Source organism: Myotis yumanensis, unplaced genomic scaffold, assembly GCF_028538775.1.
Source record: "Myotis yumanensis isolate MYYU_CA2020_CCGP unplaced genomic scaffold, mMyoYum1.0.hap1 SCAF_4, whole genome shotgun sequence".
NCBI classification, from domain to species: domain Eukaryota; kingdom Metazoa; phylum Chordata; class Mammalia; order Chiroptera; family Vespertilionidae; genus Myotis; species Myotis yumanensis.
The window spans coordinates 1,457,002-1,481,404 of NW_027223755.1; the positions used below are offsets into that span (position 1 = coordinate 1,457,002).

Below are 24,403 nucleotides of genomic sequence, written 5' to 3' on the forward strand. Positions count from 1 at the left end.
ACAAAGCCACGGTGGTGGGGGTCAATCGGCTGGCAGGGGAGAGCAGTTAGGGGCGAAATCAGGCCGGCAGGGGAGGGCAGTTGGGGGCGATCAGGCAGGCAGGGGAGGGCAGTTGGGGGTGACCAGGCCGGCAGGGGAGGGCAGTTGGGGGCGATCAGGCAGGCAGGGGAGGGCAGTTGGGGGCATTAGGCAGGCAGGCAGGTGAGTGTTTAGGAGCCAGTGGTCCTGGATTTTGAGAGGGATGTCCCCGGGATTGGGCCTAAACCAGCAGTCAGACATCCCCCAAGGGGTCCCAGATTGGAGAGCGTGCAGGCTGGGCTGAGGGACGCCCCCCCCCCCCCCCCATGCACGGATTTTGTGCACTGGGCCTCTAGTCCTATATAATAAAGAGGTAATAAGCAAATTAACCCTCACACCCTCACAAGATGGCTGCCTACGACCAGGCCAGCAGGGGGGTTAGTGAGGGACGACCAAACAACCGAACAGCAGGCTGTGTGGGGTGACCAGGCTGGCAGGGAGGGGGCAATTGGGGGCGACCTGGCTGTCAGGGAGAGGGCAGTTAGGGGTGACCAGGCCAGCAGGGGAAGGCAGTTAGGGGCAATCAGGCTGTCACGCAGAGGCAGTGAGGGGTGATCAGGCCAGCACGGGGGTGCAGTTAGGGGCGACCAGGCAGGCAGGCAGATGAGCAATTAGGAGCCAGCAGTCTAGGATTGTGAGAGGGATGTCCAACTGCCGGTTGGGGCCTAAGCCGCCAGTCGGACATCCCCCGAGGGCTCCTGGACTGTGAGAAGGCGCAGGCAGGCTGAGGGACCCCCCTGCCCCGAGTGCATGAATTTCGTGCACTGGGCCTCTAGTGTTCAATAATGGTTGAAATCTTAAATGGATTTGGTGCTCAGGAAATGGGAGTCGGTTAACTTTGAAAAATTAGTGGGGCCGTTCATTGGAAAACGGGGACTTGTATATGATGAGAAATTCAAGTGAGACTGAAGCATCTTGTTCTGGTTATAATTTAAACACCCCATTTCTCCCAGAAACCAACTTCGTGTGGGTCCTTTCAGAAATGTTTCGTGTGTATACTTGTTTACGTGTGTGTATGTCAGTGTGTAAGTATGTGCACATATGTTACATATGTTACAACTGAATGGACTTAAATGATGATAGCTAAGTCTTAAATATGTAGTTAATCCTAAAGCCACACTCTGAATATAAATGACAGAAATCCTTTATTATATGCATTATAATTGCCTTGCGTATATAATTGATTCTACTTTTAAGAGAAATATATGTATGACATCAACCACATCCATAAAAGAACACTAGCATAAATGCTCTGAGATTCTAATATAAGAAGGCTATACCTTAGACCCTAATCTCTACGGTAGCTCAGTTACATGTGAGAGAAACTTTAGGAATTAGTTCGATGGCAAAGGTCCCAGTAGACTTAATATTTTCTTTGAGGTTTCTCTATATTTCCAAATGTCTTCCTCATAATTAATAAAATTTTCCAAGTGACATTATATATTAAAAATACGACAATATTTTGAAGAAAAGCGTTGCATTTTGCTGTAACACACAGCTATGTTTTGAAAAACAGTTGCAGGTAATAGCAGGTTATCGGTGTATCTTAGAAATTGTGTTCTAGTGTAACTGTGAGCTAAGAAAAGTAGCTTAATCTGACTGGAAAAGGGGATGGGGCATCGGTGCACTTTACGACGCTGTCACTAACTCTCCTTTTATGTCTTGTTTTCTAATCGTAGGTTTTAGTATAAAGGCAGTGCCCTTCCAGAACGCCGTCTTGAATGTGAAGGAGCTCGGAGGTACAGCATTTTCAGTTTCTGTGTCTCCCCTAACTCCCCTCACTCGGTGTTAAGGTGGTCCCTGTGGTTAAAACCTGCTGATTCCTTCTGCTCATAGGTGGTCCTTTTTACCTTTGCTCTTGAGAATGCATTTCCCAGAAACATCTCCTCTCTATGGGTGTCTGCAAGGCTGACATGTGTTCTAAAGAATATAAACTCTTTCCCTTTGTATGAATTCCAGAACTGTACTGCGAGTGCCATTTCAGAAACTGCGCTCTTTCGTTTTACTTACTAAAAAATGTATTGTTGCCCTAGCTGGTTTGGCTCAGTGGACAGAGCGTTGGTGTGCGGACTGAAGGGTCCTGGGTTCAATTCCAGTCAGGGGCACATGCCCGGGTTGCGGGCTCCATTCCTAGTAGGGGGCATGCAGGAGGCAGCCGGTCAGTGATTCTCTCTCATCATTGATGTTTCTATCTCTCTCTCTCCCACTCCCTTCCTCTCTGAAATCAATAAACATATATATATTTAAAAAAAATGTATTGTTGAGTGAAAACGAGGAGAACGGAACGCCGTGTCATAGAGAAGGGCGCCGTGGCCCTGCAGGGAGGAGCGGTGCTCCGGAGGTGGCCGTGTTTATGCTGCAGGAGTCACGGATCCGGGCTTGTTGGAGGGTGTCTGTTCGGTGAGGACTCTGCCGCTGGGCTCTCTGCTGCTCAGGCGCGGTCACTGGCGAGGCTGTACCCCTGACCACACCGCACTCGGCTGTTTGTTACCCTCGCTCTGGGGGTTTTTGGCCGAGTTTTATGTCATTCGGGGTCTTGACCGGGTAAACAGGTTAACAGCCTCACTCATCAGTGAGGCCGCTAAGCCCCCTGGCGGCCCAAGGGGACGGCAGGGCCGCGGGCAGCAGGTGGATGGTGCAGAAGGAGGTTCTCTTCCAGCTCTTCTTTAACCCCTCTGTGCCATGTCCTGCCCCTGCTCTTTGGTAAAGCTCATTCGAACCATGATCTATTTTTGGTAAAATTGGTAAAATTGAAAGTCAAATGTATGCAATTTAATAGTGCTTGATTGCCTCCCTATTTAATAAAAAATATATGTTTGTATTGATTTCAGAGAGGAAGAGAGGGGGAGAGAGAGGTAGAAACAAACATCAATCATGAGAGAGAATCATTGATCAGCTGCCTCTTGCATCCTCCCTCCCCCCACACTGGGTATGGAGCCGGCAACCCTGGCACGTGCCCTTGACTGGAATCAAACCCGGGACCCTTCAGTCCGCAGGCTGACCTCTAGCCACTGAGCCAACCCGGCTAGGGCTGCCTCCTTACTTTTATCTCGTAAAGCATGAGCTGGTCTTTTCTGAGGTTTCGGAGAGCCGTGCCTGGGACGGGTGTGCTTGGTCAGTCCCTCGTACAGCCACCTTGCACTGTGTGGTGTCAATATTCCTGGTCAGGCACGGTTGATAACTTCCGACTTCCCTTTCAGATATTTGGGTTTGTTGTTTTGACTATAAACATCATAAAACATGAATGTTCTTGTAATGAACTGTGTGCTTGTACATGTAACTGCTAGACGACTGTATATACGTGTGTATCTGATTGACATGGATATTGTGTAACGATGCCTGTGTAATTCTACGTTATCAGTTTTTTCTTGGATGAGGGTGTTTCTGACATCTTTCTCCTGAGCCTTCCTGTAATCCTCATTCATGTGAAAGCTTCGCAGGGGTGGGGCCAAAAGATCGTCAGGACGCACCCATCCTTAAAGACCTTGTGGTTCAGTGATGGAGACGGTCTTGAAAACAATGCTTGAAATTAATGCAGGTTTTTTTATTGATTTTTTTTTTTTTTTTAACAGAGAGGAAAGGAGAGGGATAGAGAGTTAGAAACATCGATGACACAGAAACATCGATCAGCTGCCTCCTGCACAGCCCCTACTTGGGATGTGCCCGCAACCAAGGTACATGCCCTTGACCGGAATCGAACCTGCGACCCTTCAGTTCGCAGGCCAATGCTCTATCCATTGAGCCAAACCGGTTAGGGCAATGCAGTTTTTTAAAAAACTGAAATTAAGGGGGAGAATCCGTCCATGGTTAGGGACGACTCAGACGTGGAAGGAGGGGGTCAGCCCAGCCTGGTGTCTGAGGGGCGAGTTCTCGCTACTCAGAGGATGGCTTGCTCTCTCAGCCTATCCTCCCCCCCAACACCCCCCTACCCCTACCCCCCCCACCTGCCAGGCATAGACCAATAATCTTCAGTGAAACTGGAACTCAGGATTGTTTACCTGTCTTCCTTGTTCCCAGGTCTCTCCTCCACCTTCGCATTCACTCTTTGCAGCGTCCTGCCCGGGGAGCTGTGCGTCTCAGGTAGAGGCGCAGGCACGGGGACAGAAATCGAAGGACTTGCTGGGGGTCACTTGGAGCCGGGAGGGAGTGACCTGAGCTGGCGCTTCCCCGGTGGGCTCCTCGCCCGGAGTGTGCCCCCACCTGCTTCCCCTGCCGCTGCCTCCAGCACGCGCGCGCAGTGGTCCTCACCGGGGCCTTCTTCTCGCTAGCGCTTGCTTCCGGCTCAGACACGTCCATCTCTGATGCTGCAGCCGCCTCCCCCCTCCCCCCCCACCCATTCGTTCTGCCTCCCGGCTCTTCATTTAGTCCTTGCGAGTCAGACTCTGTTCCGTCCGGTCCTGACGGTGCTGCGGGCTCCTTTCCTCCCCCGCTGTCTGGGGGACAGCCTCTGCGTCAGTCTTACCTCGACGTGCAGACGACCTGGGGTCTTCCGCAGGCACGTCCTGCTCCTCCTCGTCTCTTCTTCGATTCACTCGGCGAGTGTGTGCTGAGCACAGGCGTGTGCGGGCCGAGTTCTGGGGTGAGATGGTGGACCCAGCTTCAGAACCAGCACAGGCCTGTGTAGACGGGGCCTCTGTGCGCCTCCCCTCCCTCCCTGATGAGAGCCAGACAGCTCTCCCCAAGGCCTGGGGAAGATTCCAGGTCGGCCCTTCCGTCCTTGAAGGGCTGTAAGGACTGTCAGTGCCGCCCGCAGGCTGGTGGGAGCCCGGGAGGCACCTCCTGTAGTGAATTGCTCAGGGAGCCTTTTGTCCTGCAAGTCAGGCTCTGTTCCTCGGGTTCTGATGGTGCTGCTTTCCTTTGGGAAGTTTTTGTTCAAACTGATCTAAATTCTTTCTCTTTCAACCCTGGCTGGTGTGGCTCGGTGGATAGAGCGTCAGCCTGCGGACTGAAGGGTCCTGGGTTTGATTCTGGCCAAGGGCACATGCCCGGTTGCGTGCTCGATCCCCAGTGGAAGGTGTGTGGGAGGCAGCAGATCAATGGCTCTCTCTCATCATTGATGTTTCTATCTCTCCCTCTCCCTTCCTCTCTGACATCAATAAAAAATGTGTGTATATATATATATATATATATATATGTTAAATTCTTTCTCTCCCAGTTTTCATTAATCACCCGCCTGTCTTGCTCTGTTGTTTGTTTGGGGGGTTTGGGCCGGACAGCAGGCTCCTGGGTAGACAGGTTCCTCTTTCAGAGAATCGTCCTTCCTGCCGTGGCTCGTGCCGAAGCCCAGCCGTTGTGTGGTGCGGCGAGTCCCCGCCCCTGGTCCGTTTCCTCACCTGTGAGCCACGTCAGAGTCGCTCCTGCATCGTACGGTCCTGGTGAAGCTCAGTAACCCATGTCAGTGAGGCGTTAGCATTTTTTGAAGATTTACTTTAAAAAAAACATATTTTATTGATTTCACAGAAGGGAAAGGGAGAGAGAAACATCTGTGATGAGATAGAGTCATTGATCTGCTGCCTCCTGCATGCCCCACGCTGGGGACCGCGCCCGCAACCCGGGCCTGTGCCCTGAGCAGGAATTGAACCCTGACCTCCTGGTTGATAGGTAAAGGCTTAACCACTGGGACACACAGGCCAGGCTGGAAGGTTTACTTTTGTTATAGTTATTCCCGTTCTCCCTCATCCTCCAGAAACACCTTTCAGTAAAGTGTTCTTTAGAAATAACCCTAGTCTCACACTGATGGGGCTTTCTCTTTGTGGTCATGCCTTTCTCCCTGGGAGACAAGGTGAGCTTTCTCTTCCGGCCTCCACCTGTGTAGGCTGAGGTGCACTTCCCTGCAGCCTGCGTGCATCCATGTTGAAGGTTACGCCCCTCTACCCGCACCGCCTCCTCTTTCTGGTTCCCCCTGGCAGACCTCTGTCTGTCTCGGTCTGTGTGTCTGGGAGCCCCCGCACAGCTCCCCCCATGCCTGGCGTGTGGGCCCAGCCGCCTGGCTAAGGTGGCCGCGCTGAAAGCAGTGGTCACACTGTGCGACCTCGCAGCGCGGCCAGTGTCCACGTGGAGACTCCGGCTCCCACACCTGCACACAGGCGTCTGCACACACAGTGCCTCCCTCTTGGCTGTGCACGCTGGTCGTCGAGGGGAAGGTCGTTTCTCGACGCGGTGGGTTTGTTCCTGTTTGTGGGTGCGGATCCAGGCGTCCTCACATTCCTCCTCTTTTCCCCGCGGGATCCTGCAGCCTCAGTGGTGGCGGCAGATACCTCCCCTCTGATAGCCTCCTGGCTGTCTGTCCGTCCGCCCCTCCCGCCCCAGCCCTCCCAGCCTCTCAGTGTTCCCTGCTGCTCTCGAGCAGAAGGCAAGTTTATGACGACTTCCTTTGCACTGATTCCACTTTCTTCTCTGAAGACACGTCTGGTCTGCTCGTGTGCGGAGGCAGTGAGGGGCTGTGGCGAGTGCGGGCGGCGCGGTTCCGGGCGCTCGGGCCCAGGTGTGGGGCTGAGCGGCTGTTGGGTTGTCAGCTAAGCATCGTGTAGCCCAGGGGTGGGCACACTTTTTGACTCGAGGGCCACAATGGGTTCTTAAACTGGACCGGAGGCCGGAACAGAAGCATGAATGGAGTGTTTGTGTGAACTAATATAAATTCAGAGTAAACATCATTACATAAAAGGGTACGGTCTTTTTTTTTTTTAGTTTTATTCATTTCAAACGGGCCGGATCCGGCCCGCGGGCCGTAGTTTGCCCACGGCTGGTGTAGAGGCGCTTCTCCCGGGCCCACGGTTATAGAAAACAGGTGTAGAGGTGGTCCCTTTGTCTGCCTGGAGGGCCGCTGGCCAGGAAGGTGCTGGGCCCTGGGCCCTGCTCGCACCTTCGGGGCCGCTCACCTGCCAGGTCCTTTGCGCTCGGTTCTCCGTTTCTCCAGGAACTGCTCAGGCGCCCCTGCCACAGGCTCCCCGAGAGGGAGGCAGCTCTTGGTTCGCACCTGCTGCTTTCACAGTCCCTCCCCCACCCCTCTGCACACCCCTCCCCCACCTCCTGCTCCTGCTCAGCGGGATCCCAGGGGTGCAGCTCTCAGAATGTGTCTGCAGGTGTGCTGTTCTAAGGCCCACCCCCCCCCCCCGCCCCCCCATCAAATAAACAAGGACAGTCACGATGCATCAGGACCCTCGGGACTCACGGACGCCCTGGCTGTGCAGCAGCGGCAGAGGGGGTCCAGCCAGTGTGAGCCCTGGGGTGGGCGGGTCCTGAGGAAGCGGCCATGTGGCCGGCAGACGGAGAGGTTACTGTGGCCGCATTTCAGGGGCAAGCGGAGGCGCCCGCATTGCTTGCCGGTCAGGAGAAGGCTGCTTGCCACGGGAAACTGTCTTTATTATTATTATTTTTAATGTTTTTATTGACTTTGGAGAGAGTGGAAGGGAGAGGGAGAGAAAGAGAAACATTAATGAGAGCAAAACATAGATCGCTGCCTCCTGCACGCCCCCTGCTGGGGATCGAGCCCAGGACCTCGGCATGTGCCCTGACCGGGAATCGAACCCGGGGTCTGGGCGCAGGAGGATGCTCGCCACCCAGCCAGGCCGGCCGGGGCTGACACTGCCTTGGCCGTTGGCACACATGGGCCTCTGTGGGAGGGGTGGCCAGGAACAGTGACCCTGGCAAAGGGACGTGGCAGCCCCGGTGGGGCCCAGGGCAGGACAGGTCCCGGGGTGCCTGTGCCCGCTCTGCCCGAAGCCGCCCATGGAAATGCCTCGCCTGCGTCCCCCGAAGAATTGGGAGGCTGACACGCGGCTCCCGGGGCGAGCACCTCAAGACACCCCATCGCCTCTGCACTCGGCCTTCTCGTGCTGTTGTCTTATCTGTAACTGTGAGTGGAATAGATCGTCAGTGTTCCTTCCCCAGGGAGTGGGCTGGGAGAACGCTGAGCCGCCAAGGCTGCTGGGGAGAGGCTCCGGGAGGGCGGGCTGGTCTCCAGCTCTCGCTCCAGTGGGTCAGTGTGACTCGCATGTGCAGGGACGCCCCTCCGGGTGGAGCCTCACCGGGCAGGGCCCGCTGGCTGGGAAGGGGGGACCCGCCCGGCCTGGGCTGTGCTCTCACGCGGGGCCGAGCAGGGGAAGCGCTGGTGGGGAGCCAGGCCCCGCGGGGGGAGCGGAGAGGCCCAGCCCATCCGCGGTTGTGCGGACCCCGGGGGTGCTCAGCGTTTGCACTGCTCAGGGAGCCGGCCAAGGGCGCGCGGAGCCAGAGCGGCGACGGCCAGCGGCCTGTCCCGGGCTTGTGTTCTCCTGGAGGAGGCCCTGGGAGGTGTTTCAAGCTGTCCTCCCATCTCGGTTCAGCGCAGCCCTTAGTCATCGCTTCTTCTGAGACTGTGCACATACAGAATGTTCCAGACCTGGTTTTCTGGCCTGTGGACTCCCCTGGGCAGCAGGGCTCCCCTGGCCTGTGGGGTCGCCGCCTCACCCCCATTCCTCTTTAGGGCAATGAGATCATTTCATGTCGTCCAACTCGCCCGAACTCCCTCGGAACATTCGTGGTGGGTTCTGGGCTGGGCTGCCTTCCCCTCGCAGGGGGAGGCTTTCTGCCCCCGGCGCCACCCTCCCGCCCCACATGGTGTGGCAGCCGCCGCCCGGGGGTCTCACCAGCGTTTCCGCTGACAGGACGGCGTGTCCAGCTCCCCACACTCCTCCAGCCGCCGAGAAGGCTGCGGGGGCTCTGCTGTTTGCTATGAACATAGCAGCTTATGTACTTATTTTTAAATATGTTCTTATTTCAGAGAGGAAGGGAGAGGGAGAGAGAAACATTAATGAGGGAGAGAATCATGGATCGGCTGCCTGCACGCCCCCCACTGGGGATCGAGCCCGCAACCCGGGCCTGTGCCCTGACCAGGAATGGAACCCTGACCTCCTGGCTCATAGGTCGAGGCTCAACCATGGAGCCAGGCCAGCCGGGCGTAACGAGTGTATTTTTTATCTGCAAACTCATAGCACCTGCTGGGCTCTGTCCCCAGGACCCGAAGGCCACCCCCTGGCGTCGGTGCAGGATTCTGATGCTCTATGATCTCCATTTCCCTCTAACCCCGACTTCCTCGTCTTCATCTTTATTTCTGTGCGGTTGACGTTGTGGCGGTTGTAACGTCTTCTTCCTCAGACGTGAACAGAGCGAATGCCCTGCACAGCGTGGCTGCCGCTGCCTGACCTGCGGGAAGTGGAGCCGTCGGGTGGGGCCGAGCTGCAACAGGACTGAGCACACGGTCCTGTAGGAAGGATGAGGGCGTCACCCTGGGCACCAGCCGCCGTCCCTGTGGCTACTCTCAGCTGCTCCTTCCCGAGGTGGCCTTTCCCCGTGACGCCCCCCGCCCCCCGTCTTTGCTGCGTGACCCGACCTGCATCTTGCGCTCAATCCCCTTACTCAGTCCCGTACCAGCCTGTGCCGTCTGAGGAGTTGAAACACACACCGTCATCTGCGGGGTTCCTTGTACTGAAGTAGGTCCATGCGATGCGGGGGGGGGGGGGGGGGGGGGGGTGTGGAGGGGGGTGGAAGGGATTTGCTAGGTTAGGCCTTCATGTCGCTAGAGTAATAGCAGTGGTTCTCAACCTGTGGGTCGAGACCCCTTTGGGGGTTGGACGACCCTTTCACAGGGGTCGCCTAAGACCATCCTGCATATCAGATATTTACATGACGATTCATAACAGTAGCAACATTACAGTTATGAAGTAGCAACGAAAATAATTTTACGGTTGGGTCACAACATGAGGAACTGTATTTAAAGGGTCAGAAGGTTGAGAACCACCGGATTAGAGTGATGCTGGGCACTTTGATGCGAAATGCTGCTGTGTTGAGTTCATTTCTGTGAATATTTAATGAATACCTACTACATGCTGGACCCCGAGGGTGCACACTGCACACACCGCCCCCCACACACACCCTGAGCCTGTGCCTGAGGATGTTGTGATGGGAGAGTGACGCTGGTGACCACGATGATGGGCGTTCTCCGGAGAAATTAAACCCCTGCCCTGGGTTCTCACAATTGAACTGACAGGCGAAGAGGGGATCTAGCCCCTCCTGACTCCCCAGGCTCGGCTGGCCCTCGGACGGCTCCTCGAGCGGAACCAACGGAGCAGCCAGGTTTGCTCTGAGGCGTCGTGTGTTGTTGCTTTTACTTCCGTGAGGTCCGGGTACTGCCTGCGCGTCGAGTGGCCTGGATCGCCGTCGCCTCGAAACGCACCCACACCAGTGGCATCGTGTGAGAGGCGATCACAGGAGGAATCTGCCCGAGAAAGTTCATTACCGCTTTCCATCCAAGTATGTGCCTCCCTTATGGCTGGGAATTGGAAGTTGACTTTTAAAATGGGCTTATTCTCCCTCCGTTGCCAAAATCTGGTAAACATGGCAAAGTAGATCAGAAAACAAACAAAAGTGAGTTAAATCTGTAGCAGAGAGATTTCCGTCTGTAATACAGGAAGACAAGACCGAGCTTGAGGTGCAGACGGTGGAAACGTGAACTGGAGGGGAGGACTGCATCCGATGGTCCGTCGGGGCGGGTGTGGAGCTGTTGATTCACTGGGGCTTTCCATGTGGAGCTCTGCCTTTGTTTTTCTCCCCTCCTGGTGCCGCGTAGTGGGTGGCAGCTGTGTTTACCCACAAAGTGCATCGTGGAGTGTGGGTGCCAGCCTCCGAGGTGGGCAGCGCCCGGCAGTGCATGATGCCTGGTGGGGGAGGAGGCCCCCGCAGGAGCAGCCCTGGTTTGTCCCTGTTCACGGCCAAAGGCAGGCAGCTATGAGCAGAGGAGGAGCCAGCGCAGCCTCTCAGACAAAAGGCGCAGATGAGCCCAGCACAGCCCGTGGGAGGGAGTCCCCCAGCGGAAAGTCAGAAGAAGAAGACCCCAGGCTTGGAGGCAGCAGAGGGGTCAGAAGAAGATGTTCCTTGGAGAAACCAAGATGGCGGCAGAGGTAAACATCGGAGTTTGCTGCCTTGAACAACCACTTCAAAAATACAACTAAAAGATGGAATGGACATCATCCAGAACCACAGGAAGGCTGGCTGAGTGGAAATTCTACAACTAGAAGGAAAGAGAAAAGCATACCGAGACTCAGAGGAGGCACAGTGCGGAAGTAAATACTGAGGTGTGGAGGTGCATGTGGAGCGGGCTGGCGGCTGAGGGCGCGGTTGTCGTTTTCAATTGGGAGGGAGTCTCAGGCTCTGAGCTCCAGTTCCGGGCGAGTCTCTAGGGACCCAGACTCATACGGGAGAAGCGGGACTGTCTGGCATCGGTCGGAACCCGAGGGCAGCTTTCTCTCCTTGGGGCTTGCAGCGACTACTGGGACACTGAGAAGCAGAGCCTCTGAGGGAAAGTCTGAGAGCAGCCATAACTGCTAGCCCCGCCCTGTTGATCCTGTGGGACCCGCCCTGCCCAAGCCCTGCAGGGAGGCTTTTGCTGGATAGCCTCAGGCAAAGGCTAGATTAGCACCTCCCTAGAGATCCAGGAGCCAGGAAGCCCAGAGGTCAGAGTGGGACCATCCAGTTTGCAGCTCCCTGGAAACATAAAGGACACACTCAGGGGACAGACTCAGTGAGCACCAAAGCCCCATCGAAGCAAGTCTTGCCCCAGAGGGGTGTCTCCAGCACAGAAGTTCTCCCACCGCAGACACAGCTGATTCTCACAGCCAATTGGCCTGGAGGCCAATTCCTCCCAGTGATACCTACAACAATCAAGGCTTAACTACAACAAGACTGTGCAAAAGACCACAAGGGGGTGCACCAAGAGTGTCCTCCTCAGGTAATTGGGGAGGCTGAACCACTGGGCCCTAGAGGACACTCAGCACAGAAAACCACTTTTTCAACACAGGGAAGCATAAAAAATGCCGAGACAAAGAAACAGGACACAAACGAAAGAAATGGAGGAAAGCAAACTGCTGGATATAGAATTCAAAAACCACACTTTTAAGGTCTTTAAAGAACTGTCTAGAAGCCGCCGATAAATATAGTGAGATCCTCAAGAAATCTAGTGAGACCCTCGATGTTGTGATAAAGAACCAACTAGAAATTAAGCATACACTGACTGAAATAAAGAATATTATACAGACTCCCAACAGCAGACCAGAGGATTGCAAGAATCAAGTCAAAGATTTGAAATACGAAGAAGCAAAAAAAACACCCAACCAGAAAAGCAAAATGAAAAAAGAATCCAAAAATACGAAGATAGTGTAAGGAGCCTCTGGGACAGCTTCAAGCGTACCAACATCCGAATTATAGGGGTGCCAGAAGAAGAGAGAGAGCAAGATATTGAAAACCTATTTGAAGAAATAATGACAGAAAACTTCCCCTACCTGGTGAAAGAAATAGACTTCCAAGTCTAGGAAGCGCATAGAACCCCCAAACAAAAGGAATCCAAGGAGGACCACACCAAGACACATCATAATTAAAATGCCAAGAGCAAAAGACAAAGAGAGTATCCTAAAAGCAGCAAGAGAAAGAAACTCAGTTACCTACAAGGGAATACCCATACTACTGTCAGCTGATTTCTCAACAGAAACTTTGCAGGCCAGAAGGGAGTGGCAAGAAATATTCAAAGTGATGAATGCCAAGAACCTACAACCAAGATTACTTTATCCAGCAAAGCTATCATTCAGAAGTGAAGGTCAGATAAAGAGCTTCACAGATAAGGAAAAGCTAAAGGAGTTCATCACCACCAAACCAGTATTATATGAAATGCTGAAAGGTATCCTTTATGAAGAGGAAGAAGAAGAAAAAGGTAAAGATACAAATTATGAGCAACAAATACACATCTATCAACAAGTGAATCTAAAAATCAAGTGAATAAATAATCTGATGAACAGTATGAACTGGTGATTATAATAGAATCAGGGACATAGAAAGGGAGTGGACTGACTATTCTTGGGGGGGAAAGGGGTGTGGGGGATGCGGGAAGAGATTGGACAATAATCGTGCACCTATGGATGAGGACAGTGGGTGGGGAGTGAGGGCGGAGGAAGGGATGGGAACTGGGTGGAGGGGAGTTATGGTGGGAAAAAAGAGGAACCAATGTAATAATCTGAACAATAAAGATTTAATTAAAAAAAAAATACAGTTCCTCATGTTGTGGTGACCCCCAACCATAAAATTATTTTCATTGCTACTTCATAACTGTAATGTTGCTACTGTTATGAATCGTAATGTAAATATCTGATATGCAGGATGTATTTGTTACAAATTGAACATAATTAAAGCATAGTGATTTATCACAAAAACAATATGTAATTGTATATGTGTTTTCTGATGGTCTTAGGCGACCCCTGTGAAAGGGTCGTTCAGCCCCCAAAGGGGTCTCGACCCACAGGTTGAGAACCGCTGAGTTAATAGAATGAATCATCTTAGATGATCAAGTGAGATTTTATGAGATCAAATACAACTTTTGCCTTTTTTGTATTGTGAATTTTTTCATGAGACCTTTCTTGAAAGAGATTTTTTTTAAATTTGGTAAATTCAGCAAACACAAGAATGGAAAAAAAACAGCACAAAATAACCAACAAAAGTTATGATAAATAGTTATGGTAAATAGTTATGATAAAAAGTTATGATAAAAAATGGCATTTTTTAATATTTGAGTTTATTCTTCATTTAACTTTTAAAACACTACTATACTTGAATATTAAAACAAAACCAATAGCAAGTAGTGAGCTATGGTTACAGTCCTTCACTCATTCACTACTGTATATAAAATGCCAGCAGTGAGTGTTATTCACTGGCCCCATTAAGAGGTCTGACACTGAACACCACCCCTAGGATGATGTTCGTCATCCTCGTATGCTTCTCCATTGTAATGGTGCCTTCTTTCTTGATTTGGATCAAAGTCCACCAGTTCTACCTGGTCCATTTCATCAGTCTCTTCTACTTCCTTCCTTTCAGGTAGGAGTTTTTCCAGCAAAGAGAGTTTATCAGGAGAGAGAAAGCCATTCTCAGGAAAGTTTACCTTAAATTTGATGATTAATGTTATAATATCTATAACATTAGTAATCACAACAAATGTAAATGGATTAAATTCCCATTTTATAACATGGGTGGCATGAAAATGATTATAACACAGTCAGCTGTATCTGGTGATGAATGATACAGAAACTTACAGTCAAGTGCTTCCTCAGATATATGATTTGCAAATACCTGATGAGAGATCCTCTAAGGACAGACCATTGAAGAGAACATGCTTGGTGTGATACAGGGCGCAGCAGCAGGAGGCTTGCAGTTGTCCATGTGGGAAATAATACAATAATCTATAATAATAAAGTATAATATGCTAATTAGAATGGACAGCCGAATGACCTTTCAGACCTCATTCCGGATATCCTTCTGGACGAAGCCGCCGCGGCGGCGGCGGCTGAAGCAGAGGCAGTTAGGGGTGATCAGGCAGGCAGGCAAGTAGTTAGGGGCAATCAGGCAGGCAGGTATGTGGTTAGGGGCGATCAGGCAGGCAGGCTGAGTGGTTGGGGTGATCAGGCAGGCAGGCGAGTGGTTAGGGGCAATCAGGCAGGCAGGTGTGTGGTTAGGGGCGATCAGGCAGGCGAGCGGTTAGGAGCCAGCAGTCCCAGGTTGCAAGAGGGATGTCCGACTGCCAGATCAGGCCTAACTCGGCAGTTGGACATCCCCCGAGGGGGGTCCCGGATTGTGAGAGGGTGCAGGCTGGGCTGAGGGACACCCCCCCGCCCCCATGCATGAATTTCGTGCACCAGGCCTCTAGTTAATAAATAATACAAGAATAAACTCTGTTTCACATACTCACAACTGTAAACCTACTTTTGCCCTACCCTGTATTAATAGCAGATGAAATGAAATTCAAAGCAAATAATATTAACTAGAATAAAGGATTTCATATTGATATACTAAGGTGACTGAGTAATTATAAACTTTTACATATTTAACTGCGTAATTCTGAACTACATAAAGCTACAACAGGAAAATGTAAGAAAATATCAACAGATCCGTAATTAGTAGAAAATTTAGCTATACTTTTCTCAGAAGACAACAGATGAAATAAATAAAAATATATAAAGGACTTCAACAGCCAGTTAACAAATTGATCTCACTGATAATTATGTTATTTTATACTCGCACAGAAAACCGTGTTCTTTTGAAATACACATGAAATCTTTACACGCATGACCATGTGTAATGTTTTCTGATTAAATTGCAATAAAATTAGAAATTAATAGCAAATAGACAAAAATAATGACACATGAAACAAGATTTAAAAGCACTCTAACCATTAACCATGTACAAAAGTAAAGATAGACCCTACACCTAAATAGAAAGCTTAACACGAAGAGATCTAGAAGAAAGCATCGGAGCAGTTTTGGGACCTTCGGTTAGGCAAGGATTTCTTGAGCAAGACACCAGGAGCAGAGCTGCACAGAGAAGGTTGGCAAATTGGATTTTATGATAGGGAGAGATGTCTGGTTTTGGAAAGGCTGTCAGATAATGAAAAGAAAGACAAGCCAGAGACTACGTAAACCTTATTGGCGAATCATATATCTGATGAAGGACTTGTAGCCAGAATATATAAAGAATACACGGAATTTAATGGCGAGAAAAGAAACAGCACTTACAAATGGGCAAGCAATTGGAACGGGGGCTTCATCAGAGAAAATATGCAAAAGCTAAGCAAGCCCGTGCAGAGATGCCGAGCGTCGTCAGTCACGAGGGGAATAGGAATAAAATCACCGCACACGGTGAGACGTCTACCATAGAACAGCCCGAGCACAGCGAGTGTTGGCGAGGACGTGGAGGGACTGGCGCGCTCGGGGTGAGAGGGGAAGTGGGAGATGCTGCCACCACTTTGGAGAACAGTCTGGCGGCTCTTGAGGCAAATGCAAATGGATCTTATAATTGAGCCCGTCCCCTCTCAGGAGAAATGAAAACTCAGGCTGACGCAACATCCTGAACACAGGTGTTCGTAGCCACTTTGTTTGTAACTAGAGGCCCAGTGCACGGATTCGTGCACAGGTGGGGGTCTCTCGGCCTGGCCAATGATTGGGGCCGATCAGGGCCATCTCTCCCAGTCCGGCCGGGTGGGGGAGGAAGGACCACAGGAGGTTGGCTGGCCGGCCAGGGGGAGGGGCCATGGGAGGTTGGCTGACCAGGGGAAGTTGGCTGTGGGAGCACACTGACCACCAGGGAGCAGCACCTGCATTGAGCGTCAGCCCCCTGGTGGTCAGTGCACATCATAGTGACTGGTCGTTCTGTCGTTTGGTCCATTTGTATATTAGCCTTTTATTATATAGGAAAGATAGGACGCAACTCGACAGCAGTTGGTGAGCGGCTGAGCAGATCGTGGTATATCCATACATTGAAGTAGGATGCAGCAATAAAAAAGACCGGATTGTTGGTACATGCCACAGCATGGGCGAATCTCAGAATAGTTATGCCCAATGGAAGGAGCCAGACAAATGGAGTGCACGGCCTAGGGTTCCCACACGGGGGTACATTTATATCCCATTTCTATAACGTTCTAGAAAAATGCAAACTAGTATTCAGTGACAAAGAACTTTAGTGATTGCCTGCGGGGTGGGGACAGGGACAAAGGGAGGGTAGACTGGAGGGCTGACAGGGTCATAAGAAAATTTGGGGAGGAGGAGGGTACACTTATTGTCATGATCGTCCCCACGGTTTCACAGCTGCACACACATGTCGAGACAAACTGCGTACTTTAAATGTGTGCAGTTTATATATGTCAGTGATGTCACCGTAAAGCTATGAAGGCAGTCTATCCCCTGAGACCAGCGGTTCTCAACCTGTGGGTCGCGACCCTTTGGGGGTCAAACGACCCTTTCACAGGAAAACACATATATAATTACATATTATTTTTGTGATTAATCACTATGCTTTAATTATGTTCAATTTGTAACAATGAAATTGGGGGTCACCACAACATGAGGAACTGTATTAAAGGGTCGTGGCATTAGGAAGGTTGAGAACCACTGCCTTAGACAGTAAAACCTCTTTCAATCACCTTAGGCTACAACTCACTGGAAATGAGTTTTGTGGAGCACTCACACCATTTCCTGGGTGGCTGTCCAGTGAGGAGTTATTTTATTTTATTTTTATTTTTATTTTTTTTTGAGGAGTTATTTTAAATAAATAGGCAAAGTTAATGTTTGTGGCTAAAAAAAAAAAATCACGAATGGGGGAAGGCTCAGAAAGAAAAAGACCCATTTCTGGAGGATTATATATTGCTGAATTATTCAGATTAAATATGTAAGCCCTTGAAGCTCTAAGATCTCGATGTTATCAAATCCATCAATTGACTGTGTAGATTTGAAAAAATCTCCGTGCTAATTACAGAAGGCAGATTGATCTGTCTGGGCACAGCACACGATTAATCAGAGGCACACGTGTGACCGTTCATTATGCAGAGAGCGAGCGGCTGCTCCGGATAAACCCGCCACGGGCAGGCCAGGGGGCCTCAGCCGCGGGCTCGGCGTTCCCTGCGCAGCCCCAGCACCTACACCGACGAGGCAGGTGTCTGCGCTGTCATCCTGCATCGGCAGGTGCTGGCCTCACAGGGCAGGAGGCCGAGGGGGAAGCCATGGTAAACACACCAAGGTGGCAACATACATTACAAAGCATCTGCTGCCAAACATGTCAGAGCAGTCACTAGTATTTAACCCGCTTTCTGTGCGTGTCAGGCACCTTTTTGTTACTGTCCAGGAGTCTTCACAGCTTCCTGAGTGGATCCCACGTTCTCAGACGACACCTCTGGCTCAGGCGCCTGGCCAGGCCGAGCTCAGACTACAATCTGTTCTCTTTTTTCATCTGCCTTTTCCGAGTTTCGTTTGGAAGTGTCGGCGCGATCGCTGGGGGGCAGTGTGCTCCGATGCTGCTGTGGGGTGGGTTCCTCCCTCCGCGCCGCCTCCTCCTGCTCCGCGGTCCTTCTGTTCCAGTCACGTTGGACCCAGATGTGCATTAATTAGTTAATTAATTAATATTGATGTCAGAGAGGAAGGGAGAGGGAGAGAGAGGTAGAAACGTGATGAGAGAGAACCATGCATCGGCCGCCTCCTGCACGCCCCCTACCGGGGTCGAGCCTGCGACCGGGGCCTGTGCCCCGACCAGGATCGCCCGTGACCTCCTGGTTCCTAGGTCCACGCATGAGCTCTTCTTTCCAAGGCCCGTGGCGCTGCCTGGGCCGTGGGAAGCGCTCACACAGGGTAGCTGTCTGGTTACTGATGCTGCTCCCTTAAGAGACTTGCCCCCGTGGGTAAGACGCTGTGGTCTTGCTCCCGAGCGCCAGGGGGGACCCAGGCTCCGCACTTTACTGGGCTGTGTGATAGTCTGAGGTTTTCTCCTGCTTTTCCCAGAAAGCCTTGAGCTGCTCAGTGTCATCGGGGGGCCGGGAGGGGGTTGTCGGTCCTTCGCGGGAGGACGAGACCTGATGTGTAGCATTTGCTGGTGTCCGCAGTGAGCCCACCCTCCCTGCCCCGGGCCCAGCTTCCGACCCAGCGTCCCTGCACACAGAGCTGGGAAGGGTGCGCGGGGCGTGCGACCCTGCACCCCACTCTCACGCCCCAGCCCCCCACACCCGGTGCCTACTGCAGCTGCCTCATGTGGAAGAAGGGATCATGTGCACTCATCGGGGAAATACCTGACTTTTGTTATATAGCCAGCAAAGCCCTCACCCGCACCCCAAACACATAAATGCGAATCTCACGTTTGTGGTTTACGTACATGAAAGCAGTGAGTTCCCCTCCCCTGGCCTCAGTTTCCCCAGCTACCTGGACTGTGTCGTCTCCAACGTCCCCTCCAGTCCCCAAACCCAGGAAGCCTGATTCGAGCGTCACTCCTTTCCTCGCCCTCCACGCTCCTCGTTCCCGCATCGCGCTGGATCCCGGACTTAGAGCGAGGCGTGGGGCGCCGCCCCCGCGGGCGAGGACCTCTGTCTTTCTTATGAGCGCCCCATCCTGTGTGGACCCCGAGTGTGCTCATTGCCGACGGCGTCATGCCCTGTCCCGGAGGCCAAGCTTTTGGTTGTCACAGATGTCAGCACTTAGACCCGCACGCCTTGCTCCTCGTTCCCAGGTTCTAGCAGGGGTGACACCAGCCTGCCCTGGTGGTGGTCAGTTCTCCAGGAAATGTCCCCGAGCTGCTCTCCGTGGTGGCTGGCCCACCGCTCTGCAGCCCGGCTGCCTTCACCGAGGCTGTGGGTGTCATGAGGTGGGACTCGGGCAAGGTCTGAGCACATCCTTCCAACATCAAGTCCGAGAAGTCCTCCTGGTTCTCTCTCACCCGTTTTGATAAGAGGCACAGAGAGCGACCCTTGAGCTTGTGTGTTCTCCCCGAAGGTCACGTGCACCTGCCCACCTGCCGGCCCGAATGCCTTCTGGGTCCCGTCAGCCGTGGTCCCTGCAGCTGATGTTGAAGAGCTGCCCGGTCCCGCAGCTGGGAGGTCCCGTGGGAGCGGGGGAGCGTGGTCGGGGCGGAGAGCCGGGCCTGAGGGGGCGTGTTTGTGTCCGCAGGGGCCGACCACATCCGCAAGTACTGGAGCCGCTACTACCAGGGCTCCCAGGGCGTGATCTTCGTGCTGGACAGCGCGTCCTCGGAGGGCGACCTGGAGACAGCCCGCAGCGAGCTGCACTCGGCCCTGCAGCACCCGCAGCTCCGCACGCTGCCCTTCCTCATCCTCGCCAGCCACCAGGACAAGCCGGCCGCCCGCTCCGCCCAGGAGGTAGGTCCCGGGGACCCTGGGCTCTGTCGGTCTGGCGTCTCGGTCCACGCTCGCTGCCCTGGTGCCGTCGCTAGGGCCGTGCGGCGGTGCTGCCTTCCAGCCCGATGTGGCTTCCCCACGGCGGGGTCCGTGCTGCCGGTCAGCCCAGTGTCTTTCCTGCCTGAGCCCGCTGAGTGCAGGGGCAGCCCTGTCTGAGGGTTGGCGGCGTCCGAGGACTCACCTGGTGTTCTCACCTGTGTAAGGGCTGCTGCCAGCTAGTCGACGCCCCCCCCCGCCCCCCCTCGCCCCCAGTCTGCGTTCCGAAGCCTCGCCCTCCCTTGGGTGGTGCCCTGGTCCGTCTGTACACGCAGCGCCTGCACGCAGTGGGCCGTTCGGGAACCAGCCGGGCTGCGCACTGACAGCGGTCTCGCACGTTCAGAGCCAGCAGATCGGTTTCACTCGGGACGCGTTGCCCACCTCCCGCGCTCAGTTCAGCTTCCTGTCTCAGCCTGTATCTCTCCCGAGAAACCAGAGAGGAATTTGGGCAAATGATGTGTGTCTCGCTCAGCAGAGCTGCTGATCCACGGGACCCCGTACTAAGATGTGTAAACAGTTTTCAGAGCTTCAGTTGCAGTGAGTTTTACTCTAAGCGCAGGGACACGAAGCAGGTGGTGTGTTCCTTCACACCAGGGTGGGGAACGTCCGGCCCGCGGGCCGAGCAAGGCCAGCCAAGGCCTTAGGGGTGAGTTAACTCAGTGTCTGACCACACAGAGCAGCTGGTTGTTAGGCGATAATGGTGTGTGGCCCGCGCGCGCGTGGTGTCATAGATACCCCTGGCCCCTGGCAGAAGGTGGGGCCCCCCTGCCCTCCCGTCCCTCTCAGGACGTGCGCCCTCCGAGCCTGCGCTTCCCTTACCGACCTGGTGGCTGGTAGGAGCGACTCTGCGCTTTAGTGTGGAACACTGACGAGAAGCCGAGGGCGCCCACGTTCCACGCCTGGCCCCCCTCCCCTGAGGGGTGGGGACCTGTGGCTGGCAGCCCTGCCCCCCGCACCCCGTCTTCTCACCTGTGAGGTGGGAGCCAGGTGTTGTTTCTGTCCTAAGTGGGCTGCACTGATTGGATCGTTCACTCTGGAGTGTAACGTGCTGAGTGCCAGCGGTGACGCACACAGACAAGTTTCGGTTTCAGAAAGCCGCTCAGTGAGACAGGGACTCCGTGTCGGGCACAGCCGGTCCTTCCGCAATGCCGCGTGCAGCAGTGGGGAGCCCTTCCCTTCTTGGGCTGCGTGCATGCCTGTGGGGAGCCTGAAGTCATTAAGATAAAAAATAAAAATAGCCTTCAAGGCTGTCCCGAGGGCCCTCGAGACGCAGGTCCCCCCGCTCTGTCCCGGGACCGCGGGGGCCTTTCGGCAGCTCAACCCGTGTTTCTCTCTGGCTCTGGCGCGGGAGGAGCGCGGTTGTGGCGGGAGTCCCGAGGGGTAACTTGGTTTCTGATGAGCCGGTGCGTTGCTGAAAGTGTTAGGACGAGGTCGTATGGGAAGCATGTAATGCAGTACATGTGTGCATCACAGCGTGCTCGGACAGCATAACATGTGAGAACACACACACTATGAAACATGTGACTGTATCACAGATGGCGCTGGAACTGCAAGTCACTGGCTTCAGGTTAGGAGCAGTAGCTGCGCGTACTTCTTTTCTCTTAAGTATAAACGCTGTTGATCTGTTTTGCTTGGACAGCGTAGGATTGGAGCTAACGTGCTCTTTACACCTGAGTGTGGTCAGGGTGGTCCTCGTCGGCACTCGCCTGGCGCGGACCAAGGGGCGCTCGGCAATCGATGGCTCCGGGGTGCCCGGTGCCCAGTGCCCGGTCCGGCCGGCTCTCCAAGGGAAAGGGCAAATGTCCCTGGGGCCCATCCTATATAATAAAAGGCTAATATGCAAAAAGACTGAACCAGCGGAACAATGGAACAACCAAACAACTGGTCGCTATGACATGCGCTGACCACCAGGGGGCGTGCACAGAACATGGCGGGCGTCAGCCGAGGTGGGATGGTGGAGCAGCTGAGCAGGGGCGCCAGACCAAGGCGGGGTGCCGGTCACTGTCATCAGGGAGAGTCTCTGGTGGTTACTGAAAATTCTTAGCTCCCATGCACCGCAGTCCTGCCCGGTGCTCGCACCCACTGCCGGCGCCTGGTGCTGGCTCCGATTGCTCTGGGCCATCAGTGGGTGTGAGCGGTGGCTGCCGGCCCTGATCGCCCCTGAGGGCTTCTCCACCACCCCCTGCTCCTGAGGGGCGATCAGGGCAGCAGCTGCCACTTGCACCCACTGCTGGCGCCGGCCCCAATGGCTCCATGCTGTCAGCTGGTGCGAGCAGGGCTGGCACTGTCAGTGCGTGGGAGCGGCGAAGGTGGGAGCGGGGCTGCTGGCAGAAAGGGAACTGGGGGCTGGACAGGGGTGCGGAGGATGGGCCATGACCCGCCCCTGTGCCTACTGCAGCTTCGCGGCCCACAGTTCCTTTCAAGGTGCATGAATTCGTGCACTGGGCCCCTAGTCTTTTCAGAAGAGAGACTCCAAGCGTAGGATGAGCACAGCTCGACTTGAACGTCAGACCCGACACGTGCACACCCTGCAGCACGGGACCTGGACTTTGCTCTGCACGTCCATCGAAATGAATCTTCCTCAGAACTTGGCTTGGCACGGCCTTGCAGCTGCCATGCTGAGACCGCCTGGCCTGCGCGCTCCCTGTCTGTGCACACGCGTCACCCCACGGGCAGGTTAGCGCTTCATCCCGCCCACAGCCACTCCCTCCGGACCCCGCCCGTCAGAGCCAAGGAGCTGGCACACCGGCGTTTGGGAGGAAGCGATTGGGCAGCTGCCTCCTCTCTCCGTGGCTGGGGTGTCCGTGGCTGGGGTGTCCGTGGCTGGGGTGTCCGTGGCTGGGGTGTCCGCGGCTCCTCAGCGCCCTCTGCGATGTCCTGTTGAGAACTCCCAGGACTGTGTCAGGAGTTAAATCACTCCCTCACGGTCGGCACACAGCGGTCTGTGAATCTGATGCTAGACCTTCTATCGACAGTGACCTGGGGGTGGCTGGGCGTAGCTTGCGGGGGAGAGGGGAGGGGATGGAAGGTGAGCGAGTCCCACGTGGCTTGAACTGTGTTTAGACGTGGTCATCTGTTTATTACTCTCCTCTCCTTATCAGGAAGGTGTTACATGCCCCGGGCTCTGTGGCTTATAAACACGTTTATTCATTTGTACCTGCTCACTTGGGTGCACTTGGTAGAATCTCCAAGCGCTAAAGAGATGGCGTTCTACTCTGCACAATCCCTGTGAATCTGGGGCAAAATCCCGGTCTTTCAGAATCAAGGAAAATGCATTGAGTTCCCCAAAACACACCGAGCAAGTCTCGGATGCCGCTGAGCAGAGGCGGGTCACGGCTCGCCGGTCCTCCCCTCCTCCCGGCAGAATCATCGCCTCTGGAGCTCAGTGCCTTATGCACACTGGCCGCAGTCATTTATCCTGACGCCAAGAATTCACTCGTGGTTCCTGAGGATCCCGAGATACTGAGTTTCGAAGGCGGTGGGAGCCAGCGCACCCAGCGGGGAGAGAGCTGAGCCATTGCTGGGCTCCCGCGGGCGGAGGCCTCGGGAAGTTGGATCTGTGTTTAGTCCCGGCCTCTGTGCTGGGAGCTCGGCTCTGTCTGGGTGGAGAACCGGGTTTAGACAGGAAGACAATGGTTAAAATTACCCGTGAGCCGCGGACAGAGGGCAGCTGGCAGCGAGCCGATCCCTCCATCGCCCTTTTATAACAAGGGGGCCTTGGCGGCGGCCGGCCTCCGCTGGAACGCACCTGGCAGCCGCCTGGCTCACCTCGCAGAACTGCGAGATTGAACGTCTGGAGAACTGATAGTAGGAACTTTTCCCCCCCAAAAATCAGCTTTTTGTTTATTTTTTCGATAGCAAAACACGGGGAAAAAGAACCCCTTTACACCCTGTCTGGAAGCCAAGCAGTTCTTGCCACAGATGTTTCTCGTATCCACTTTGGGGAGGTGTAGTGAGCATAGTTTTCCAGAATTTACTCATAATCAACTCGTTTTCTCTATAGAAAACATGCCGTGACCATCGCAGACTTTTGTCCCGCGGCCCACTCCACTCATTAGGGAATCCGGTCTGACTTTGGCGATAAAGCTTTGAAATGAGAATCATCTGAAGGGTAATTAGGTTGTTTTTACTCGTCGTGCGTCGTAATTGTGTCTAATTTGTTTTACAGCCCCCACGGGAGAGCATACTTCAGCTGTGAAGTTATAGGCTCGATCGGGAGGCAGTTATGGGGGTGAGGTTACTATAGAAGCCGGTAAACGTAGCCCTACCTCCCCGCCCGCCGCACAGTGGCTGGCGGGCCGGGAGGCCCTTACCGCTAGCTTTTCAGGGACCGATCGTCCATCCCTTGGCATCGCTGCTTCTTCTGAAAGGACCCGCGTTGTCAACATGAGGGAAGGAGCTCATCCTCCCAGCAGTGTCATCTCATGTGATAGGTGTCTGTATCCCTCGCCCAGACCTACTTAACTTTCTCAGAAGCACCGCGTTGACTGGGGCCCGTGTTTCCATTAGAGCGAGTGTGAGAAATGGAAACCATGCAGCATAGATCTTTGAAGT

General features: G+C 53.8%; 1 protein-coding gene across 2 annotated transcripts in view; it reads left to right on the plus strand.

Annotated features, from left to right (window-relative positions):
- Positions 1-24,403, plus strand: part of ARL15 (ARF like GTPase 15) — a 206,650-nt gene that overhangs the window by 68,726 nt on the left and 113,521 nt on the right. For both annotated transcript variants that reach the window (XM_070411750.1, XM_070411751.1), the window contains 2 exons: positions 1,758-1,817; positions 19,566-19,774. In XM_070411750.1, coding sequence (XP_070267851.1) covers positions 1,758-1,817; positions 19,566-19,774 — 269 coding nt within the window. The remainder of the gene's footprint in view (positions 1-1,757; positions 1,818-19,565; positions 19,775-24,403) is intronic.